The 10043-nt window shown below is 40.0% G+C and overlaps 1 protein-coding gene across 2 annotated transcripts in view; it reads right to left on the minus strand.

Annotated features, from left to right (window-relative positions):
• GNAI1 (G protein subunit alpha i1) overlaps positions 1-10037 on the minus strand; it is a 37483-nt gene extending 27446 nt beyond the window's left edge. For both annotated transcript variants that reach the window (XM_035335488.1, XM_035335479.1), the window contains exon 1: positions 9864-10037. In XM_035335488.1, the coding sequence (XP_035191379.1) occupies positions 9864-9981 (118 nt within the window). In that variant the 5' untranslated portion in view covers positions 9982-10037. The remainder of the gene's footprint in view (positions 1-9863) is intronic.
• Between the last annotated feature and the right edge of the window lie 6 nt (positions 10038-10043).

A 10043-nucleotide genomic window follows, 5' to 3' on the forward strand; every position in this document is an offset into this window, starting at 1 on the left:
CAGAAACTGAAAGAATATCATTCAATACCCATTTGTCCCTACAACAGCTGCTGCACATTTCCAGTGCTCCATTTGCATCAGGCATGTATCTCTGTTGCTCACTCTGCAGTTACTGATCCAGGTGCTCAGCAGACCATTATGTTATTATTATCAGTTAAATTGACCACTCCAGCAGCAAACTAAGTCAAAACAGGAGAGCCAATTTGACTATTAAACCAGCACAAAACTGAATTAAACATTCAAAAGTGCCAGGGAGATGGTAGAACCATTCAGCCAGATGCTGCAAGAGCTCTCTCCTGTTAGCAACACTGTTTTTAGACCGGCACAACTGCTTATGTCACTATGTTATTATACATCATACCCTGCTTATTTCTAGCATTCCAATATGGATTTAGAAACTAGGCAGGAACATCATTAGTTTTCCTGGAATCTATTAAAATACAGAGATTCAGAATTTCCTCCCCACCAAGATGCACAACAATTCATATTATGAACAAAACAAATTTCATCAGCTCCATCTACATAAGAAAATTAGATAGATGGATGTATGAGAGAAATTATTTTAAAAACCTTGCAAAAGAATGATGGGGTACAGGTTGCCATTTAACTCCAACAGCTGTGCCTCTAATCAGTGTTTTCATGTCAAAACCCATACTATATTAAGTTCTAAAAGATACTGAGAATTATAAACCTACTGCACAGTTTCAACAGGAATTTTCATTACAGTACATTGATTTCTTCTTTAAAAGCAATCAGTTTAGAGCAATGATTGTAGGGACTTCCTGTCCACTTTGGTTGCCTAGATACAGTTACATTTCACCAAAAAATGTCATCAGGTACCTTTGCTAAGCGTAATATATGTTTCAAATGCAATAATACAATTCTAAAAAGCACATATGAAAAAGTAATGCTGTACAGTTTATTTCATAGATCGAAGCACCACATATTCAAATACTGATTCCTTTAAATAAGTAGTTATATGAAATGTATTTTCTAATCTCAGTATCAATTTTATAGGTATATCAAATACTGCATCTCTCAATACAAATGCATAGCTCTCATATAACCTTACAGATGTACATCAACACCTCTAGTTGATTTATCAAGTTAATACCTAAATGGAGAAGAAATGGGGTTATTCAGAGGTTCAATGGCCCTTCAGTTACTAAAGCCAGGGAAAGAAGGCAATTCACCTGCTTTAAGGTATGTTTAACATAAACACTTGTTAACAAGTCTCTTTAAAGAATTGTTTCTTATATGCTGTAAATGAAGTACCTCAATGGTTCAAATATTGAAAGAATGATATGAGAAATTAAAAAAAAATTCAGCCTCTCTGGGCAGCCTGTGCCAGTGCTCAGTCACCCACACAGCACAGAAGCGCTCTTCCCGGTGTTCAAATGGAACCTCCTGTGCTCCATTTTGTGTCCATTGCTTCTTGTCCGGTCAGTGGGCGCCACTGAAAAGAGCCCAGCTCCATTCTCTTCGCCCCCTACCTTCAGGCATTTATCCACATTGATGAGATCCCCTGAGCCACCTCTTCTGAGGCTGAACAGTCCCAGCTCTCTCAGCCTCTCCTCACAGGAGAGGTGCCCCAGTCCCTTGGTCATCTTTGTAGCCGTTCACTGGACCCTTTCCAGTATGCCCACATCTCTCTTGTACTGGGGGGCCCAGAACTGGAAACAGCACTCCAGGCATGGCCTCACCAATGCTGAGTAGAGAGAAGAGATTACCTCTCTCAACCCGCTACGAATAATCCATGCGGGTATCTGTGACACTAGCAGATTTTTAGGTCGCTTTGCTGGGAAAGCGTACACAGATATATAATACTTTACCTCTTGTAATGTATTCAAGCTATAGACAGTTCCAGAGATCTTCAAGCTGGCTCAGCAGCTTTGCTAATTCTAACAGCAAAGTCACAATACTGTGAAAGATCTTTCAAATTCCTAACTCTAATACTTCTACACTGTGAAAGGGTTATGAGCAGACAGGTGCAAACCTGGAAGACAGCGCATGACATTTCATCATTCCTCCATTTCCCATTCTGATTCTCATTTATTTTGTCCTGCCTGCTCCTACCAAACCAACTAAACGTACAAGGAGAACAAAGAATGTTTAATAAGAAGTAAATTCAAGTCTTTTTTACAGGCCAATGAGCCTCACCTTACAAGGACAGAGCCAGGCTCTTTTCAGTGGTGCCCACTGACGGGACAAGAAGCAATGGGCACAAAATGGAGTACAGGAGGCTCCATTTGAACACCGGGAAGAGAGCTTCTGTGCTGTGTGGGTGACTGAGCACTGGTACAGGTTGCCCACAGAGGCTGTGTGGTCTCCTCCTTAGAGATCTTGAGAAGCCCCCTGGATGTGGTCCTGGGCAGCCTGCTCTGGGTGTCCTACTTGAGCAGGGGTTGGGCCAGGTGGACCCAGAGGGCCCTGCCAGCCTCAGCCTATTGCACAAGCACACATTCCTAGTAGGCAAAATTGTCTCAGAAAAAAACAACAACAACAAAAAATTGCTATTTTGACTAAATTTTCTAATACATTACAGTATCTTAACTATCCTTCAGCTCAGAAATGCCTCTAAGTTGAGCCACTCCAAAAATTTTACATTTTTTCCATAGTACCTCGTGCTCTCACAAGTTAAAAGTCCTCAGTTTCCAAACTAGTCTTTATATACGCTAGGAGCTTAAATATTTCTTTTTGCATACAGAATCTCTCAGGTGAAGCCAACCAAACTCTATTTAGAGAATAACAAAACAGTAATTTACACAAAGCCTGAGACAACAGTAGGACACTGAACAAACAAGAGCAATAAATAGAACAGCTGAGCTCAGTAAAGCTGGTCAATGACTAAGAGTCAGGCTCAGAATAGCAAGTTTTCCATCAATACAGGCTCTCCTATACACATTTTGGAAAAAGCCTTGTAATAGCTAATTATCAAGGCAGTTCAGATCTTTATGGCAGTGTTTCCATGGCAGAAAAAATCTTCACACTTAACAGAACATCTTCAATCTCTCTTCTCTACTTCCAGTTTTCTACCTTGACATTTGCCAGAAAGCACATTACAGGAAACACTGCAGACATCCATCAAACCCAGCATCAAAACTTACTTCAGAATTTCATGCCCTCTGAAGCAGACTGATGGCTTGGTTTCAATATATTTGACCAGATTTTAGGATATGCCCACTACTCATTTCTTCCTTCTGAGAGTACAGAGACAACTACAGGGTAAAATACGGCAGCAACAGAACAAGGTACTTCACGGATATGACTACATAAATCAGCATGGCCTAACTCTACAGGACAAAGCTGAAGTTCAAGTTATGCCAACACAACTATGCAAGGAGCTGTACTGTAGCTGCAGTTAGTTAAAAGTGGCTCTTCACAAAACGGTGTGAGCTTCAATACAAGATCTTTTCAGTAAACTGTGCTGCCAGAGAAAGTACAAATAAGCCAATTAAGGTAGTGTAATACAGAATTTGTGTTGTCTTGAGGCAGTGTTCATGCTGGGAGTGAATTGCTTTACTAAAAAATACCTTACTGGAGCTTGTTTGGTTTATGATTAAAGAGGGGGTAAAAACAGCAAGAAAAAAAAAAAAAAAAGAAAGAAAAAAAAGAAAGAAAAAAAACATTGTTGCTTTTAAAAGACAACTAAAGGGAAAATAAGTATAAACACTGGAAATATTTGTTGCATAATTCTTAAAACTCCCCTCAAGAAATATTTAATGGTTGATACAAAAGTTAAACTGATTTTTATATATTTCCATAAACTACACTTTTTAATCAAGAGAGAAAAAAGGAGTTACCACTGCTGGTATCATGGCATAGTGCAAAATGTATTGTTTCTCTTTAGCTATTTCTGAAACAATATGCACCGAAGTGAATTCTTCATCAGGATGTTAAAGAATTAAAATCACAATGCAATCATAAATTGTGATTTTAAAGAAACTTTCAAAGTGAAAATAATTTGCATTGTAGTAAAGAAGTCTTTATGCACATCAAAGACCAATATTATGATGCTGCAAATTATTGCACTAGCCTTAAAATAGAAAGAGACAAGCATAAAAGCCCAAATTGCAATATACAAACACGACTGAATGCCTGTGTTTTCTGCACATGCATGAGCCTCCTTACACAAAAACAAGGGGAATTATTACACTATGAGAAATCTAGTAATTTTGACTTTATCCTTTGAAATTGTTATACTCAGTACTAAGGGCTGAGGATTACATCAATCTAATTACAAGCTGGATATACAGATCCACATAAATAACATCCTGATGCCGAAGTCCAGCCATAAAATTCAAGAAAGCACCTAAATCTAAGCAGATTAGATAGCAGAAAGTCAGAAGGAAAAAAAAAAAAAAAAAGACAAAAAATGAAGGCACAAACTGTTAGTTTAACTTCAGTACCTGGGAAAGTTATGGAGAAGATTGTCCTGAGGGATGTTGAAAGGCACTTAAAGAACAAAGCTATTATCTGGCATAGTCAACATGAGGTCATGAAGGGAAAGTCCTGCCTTAGTAATTTGGTCTCCTTCTCTGACAAGACCACCCAATTAGTGGCTGAATGGAAGGCAGCGGATGTAATCTTTCTGGATTTCAGTAAGGCTTTTGATACCATCCCTCACAGCATCCTTTTGGACAAGCTGTCCGTCTGTAAGATAAACAGGGTGATGCTATGCTGGGTGATGAACTGGCTGTACAGCAGAGCTCAAAGTGCTGTAGTGGGGCTACAGCTGGCTGGTGGGCCATCACTAGCATTGTTCCCCAGGGCTCAATTCTAGGGCCATTCCTGTTGAACATTGTTATCAATGATCTGGATGCAAGAGTGGAGTGCATTCTTCACAAGATTGCTGATGATACCAATCTAGGACTTACTGTTGACTCCCTGGAATGACAAGAGGCCTTACAAAGAGCTCTAGATAGATCAGAGCACTGAGCAATCAGCAACAGCATGAAATTAGTCGAAGTCAGATGCCGGGTGCTGCACCTGGGACAGAGTAATGCTGGACACAAGCCACAGGCTAGGAGATGAATGCCTAAGTAGCGGCCCTGCAGGAAGGGATCAGGGGTGCTCATGACAGCTGGGTCAGCATGAGCCATCAGTGTGCCCTGGAAGCCAAGAGAACAAAGGGCATTTGGGGGCTTCATTAAACACAGCATAGCCAGCCAATCAAAAATAAGTGGTTTTCCCACTATATATTCTCCCAAAGCTGGTAAAAGGGCAGGAAGACATGTCCTGTGAAGACAGGCTGAGGACACTTAGGTCGTCTCGTCTGTAGAAAAGGAGGCTGAGAGGTAACCTCTTTGCTCTCTGCAATGCCCTGAGGAAGCAAAAAAGAAAAAGCCAATATCTCCTCTACAATAAGTTTAAGACACACAGGAATAGCACAAAGCTGTGCCAGGGGCACTACAGGTTAGATACCAGGAAAAGTTTATTTTCTGTGAGTGGGGTAAAACACTGGAACAGGCTTCCTAGAGGGCTGATGCCCCATGCCTGCCAGCATTCAAGAGGTATTTGGGTAACAAGATGCTTTAATTTTGGGGGGTTTTTTGATCAGACAGCTGGACTTGATGGTATTTGTAGATCCCTTCCAATTGAAAGATTCCATTTTAAACAAAAAGTAACATTAACCACTTGCAAAGGTATCCTTCGTAAATATCTTATAGATAGACAGCTGCCTTTGAAGATAAGACAGGAGATATCGTCAGGAATGTTTTAGGCCAGTACAATCAAAGTTGGCATAATTTAATAAAGATGCGGTCAACACCTCTAAGAGGTGCAATATGTTTGTGAGAATAAGGCTTGAGAGCTTCTGTAAATGGAGACTTCTAAATTCTTTTAAGCTTTCAGGTGTGGAGAAAGAGTACACCGGAGGAAAGACAAGAAAAAGAATGGCATGGTAACAAAAAGCACATTTTTCTTCCCCATGGTGCAGCCAGGTCTGGAGGTAAGCAAAGACTGTGAGGATGCTGCTGGAAAGATGAGTATGCAGTGGGAGTCAATTGACTAAGCAGAGATACGCAGGTCTGGAACAAAAGAAAAGCAGCTAGAAAAAATGCTTGAGATGTGAAGGTTTAGAACTGAATGTAATTCTAGTTAATGCCTTAAGCAACGGAGAACTGCAGTGAAAAGGATTAAGAGCTGTACTCCGCCTTAAACTGAAAAATAGGTTAAGAACATGACAACATTGTTACAGCGTGAATCACGAGCATCTGTTCAGGAATGGAGAAGTAGCTGTGCTGGTCACCACTACAGAAGTATCTGGTGAACTAAAATCTGGACACATGATTATCCAGAAAGAGGACACAGAACTGCAGTTGTCAAATGTGATCCGTGGCTTCCTGGTCCCCAGGATCCACTCCTAAAGAATGTGCAAGAAATACCTTCCTGAATGCCTTCTTCAATGAGCCTGAACACTTGATTTGCTGTATTAGGCGAGAAATGTGATAATCCACAAATCAGATGTGCTAATCCTATAAACTCATACTGCCAGTTTGAATGTATTCATAAAACTTGATGAGTTAACCTCATACCAGAAGGCTTTCTTCTAAATGAGGTACTCCCTGTTCTCCTACAGTTGGCATAAATTCAGTCTTATGTGCTCTGGCTAATTCAACAGAAGTGCACTTGCAAATCCACACCTGATCTGGATCACATGTATATTAATGCAGCACACAGAGCCACCATCTCCTAACATGAGTAGAATTACATTTGTTCTGCAAGCATCATTGTAGGTTTTTTTTTTTTTTTTTTGTCTTCTGAACACTAAGAGTTAGAAAGATGGGGACTCAGACAGGAAGAACATGGCTCAATTGCCTCTATTCCTTGGAAGCCAGCCAAGGTAGAAGATATACCTAGTTGTGAACTACTACTTTGAAAAGCAGTATATACAAGTTTATCTGTAAGAAACTACAACAACAAAAACACAATAAAACTAAATACTACTTCAACCAGGAAACAGGTTAAGTGCTTAAGAAAAAGTGCTTTGTATATTAAATTTTTAGCAGTGGACAACATATTAGACTGCACTTAAATTTCATGGGAAGCCTAAAAAAGTAAGTTTCTTCATCACGAATAGGAGATAGATTGATCCAAGATGAATTTAAATTAAACAAGCTTGTTTATTTAATGATTTAAAGGTAAAATAAAATCACCAAGCTCCAAGTACAAACACATTTGCCAGCTGGCTTACAAATTATGTGCTCATGTTCAGCTTCTAATAATGAGGATGACTCTCAAATTTTACAAAAAAGGTTCTCCTGCTGTTAGCATATCACATTAAAGCTCACAAAATTACAAGGTTACAATGTTATTTTATATGGATAGTGTTTCAAAATCAGTATTTTTATTCCAAGAACTGATGCATGACCTACAGTCAAGTTTGTACCAAATGAGGTACCAATTTATAGACATACTGAAAGAAGTTAGATAATACAAAGCAATAGTACTTTGAACAGAGTAAGTCTGGCTGCTTCTTCCTAGAGACAAAACAACAAAACAAATCTAACATAGATCACTGATATTATTCACAAACTCATGGTTTATGCACAGCAATGTCATACCTCTCTCAAATCATTGAAGTTTTAGAGAAACCTTTAGAACAGCTTCTAAATTTAGTTTTATTCCATTATATGCCAGAAATAGAGCGATTATAATTATAATCATATCTTCCAGTTGAACATACTAATTCAAGTCTCAGTAGGATTCTCTAATCACCATACAAAAATACAGCTTTTACAGATGCTGGAGTAAAACTTCTCTTTGGGCCAATAGGTTTATAGCTACACATTCTTTTTCTACATAAGCAAGGTATTTTAGATGCTTCTCGCACCACGTATTTTCCTGCCAGCAGACCACAACTTGTACTTTTCCTTTTATTCTAGTATCTTTTTAGCAGAACAAGCCCATAAATAGATGCAGGAATACAACCGAGTTGATGATCAACTATGACATATGGGCAGAGCAAGCAATTCGGAAAGTGAGTGGTGAGAAGAGACTGACTCTAGTGGAAGTAACTTAAAATAGTTTTGCCATCACATAAAGCATTTGCATAACATTTAAGACATCTGACACAGTTGCAAGGAAATTTAACAGGAAAACTTTCATTCCAAGAAAACTGAAACACAGACGTATCCATGGTTGTATACACAAAACCTCATTCCGAGTTCAGTAAACATTTATGGAATTTTGTGTTTAAAAAAAGTTAACCTGTTAGTTTTCACACATCATTTTAATAGGGGAGGGGGAAACATTATACCAACTGAGCTGTACTATGAGGAAATGCATGCATTTGACTCATATCCTATGATTTTCTGAGATTCTGGAAAAAAAAAAAAAAAAAAAAAAAAAAAACTTCCTCAAAAGCTTTTCTGTATCAGGAAGATTTTAGAAAACAAAAGCATAACTTTATACACAAGAACATTAAACTACTAAAAACGTTTACAAAATGAATTATCAAATTTAAAGCATCTTCCTATAAAAAGAGGCTTTATCCATATCCACAGAATATTTTGATGACTACCAAACTGCATGTCCTTAAAGTTCTAAACAGAACAGTGAAAATCTGAAAAACATTTTAAATGCCTTGCCAGAGCACATACAAATAATTACTTTGGCACCTTCAAGACATTTTCTGCAGTACTACTACTGACCAAACAGAGGACAATAACCTCTCCATGCAACAGTCTGAGGCTTCCAGAGTTGCACAGGACGAGGCACAGTACCAACCAACAGCCTAACCCTGGAAAGCAAGCAGGAGAGAAAAGCTTTACTTCCATCATAAGCAAGATTTTAAAATTATACGTACATTTTAGGATGCTTGCTTTTCCCAGACTAGGCTTGGCTCACCTCTGCACATACACATGAAAGTGTTTCAGTTTCCTGTACCTGTCTGGGGCTATTTTAGAAGTTGCAACAGAAAAAAGTTACTTCAGAGCTGTAGTACATGGTATTGGTAGTAATAGGCCACTATAGGAAAACAAGTTTCAAGAGGAGTGAGAAATTTAGTACTTTAAGGAAACTGTAGCTTCAGGAGGAAAAGGGCACCATACAAAAAGAAAAGAAAAAAAAAAAAAAAAAGCAGAAACTCCACAGCTTTTTAGCTCCAAGCTAGAAGGACCCAGTCTTGTTTAACCCTAACGCACATCACGCAGGACTTCTTATAACATCAGTACAATACAAGTCTTGCAGCACTCAGACATCCACGAGTTGTACAACTGTCTGGGTCCTGCACAAAGGTATTTCTAATTAAACCTTGCTTCCTTGTTTCTTTTACAGCAATTTTAAGAAGCAATCTTACTTCTAGCTCTCCACACCACTGTATCAGCCAAAACACACAAAACAAGTAGCTCCAAGTACAGATGAGCAAATCCCCAAAACACACGATGGTATATAACGCGATTCGCTACTTTACACGTTTTATAACCCCCATCAAGGTTTTACTTTACGTTGTCGGGTTACAGCAACATAAGCAATTCCCAAAAGGATGCAAGAATTTGCAGGGTGCCTTAGCTTCCTCCTCCTTAACACTAGGTAAGGTCTTCAAGAAGCGTCCAGACCAAGCGCCCCCCTCCCCACGGCCTTTTGAACCCCTCCCAGCTGATGCACACGGAGCCCCCGGCCCGAATTTGAGCAATTAGCCCCTTTGTGACGGATTTAGTGCCTCCTCTGAGCAAACAACCAGCTCTGAACCCTCTCCCCGCACCCCAAAGCGCCCCCGGGGGCATCCCTCGTAGGAGGGGGGGGCTGCCTCGACGGGTCCTTGCCCACATCAGGTCCACGGGGGGGTCCCCAAAGGGGCGCCCCCACCCCACAAACCCTGTAACAAAGGGGAAGGGGGCCGCTCCCCGCCCTGCCCTTACCCAGGAGGAGCAGCTTCACCTCCCGGGCCGCCTTCTCGCCGTCCTCCCGCAGGTTCCTGTCGATCATCTTGCTCCTCTCCACCGCCGCCTTGTCCTCGGCGCTCAGTGTGCAGCCCATTTTGGGATGGGGGCTGCTGCTGCTCGATTTCGACGGGGAAATTAAAAAAAAAAAAAAAAAAA

The sequence above is a fragment of the Oxyura jamaicensis genome, chromosome 1, assembly GCF_011077185.1.
Source record: "Oxyura jamaicensis isolate SHBP4307 breed ruddy duck chromosome 1, BPBGC_Ojam_1.0, whole genome shotgun sequence".
In the NCBI taxonomy this organism is placed as follows: Eukaryota; Metazoa; Chordata; class Aves; order Anseriformes; family Anatidae; genus Oxyura; species Oxyura jamaicensis.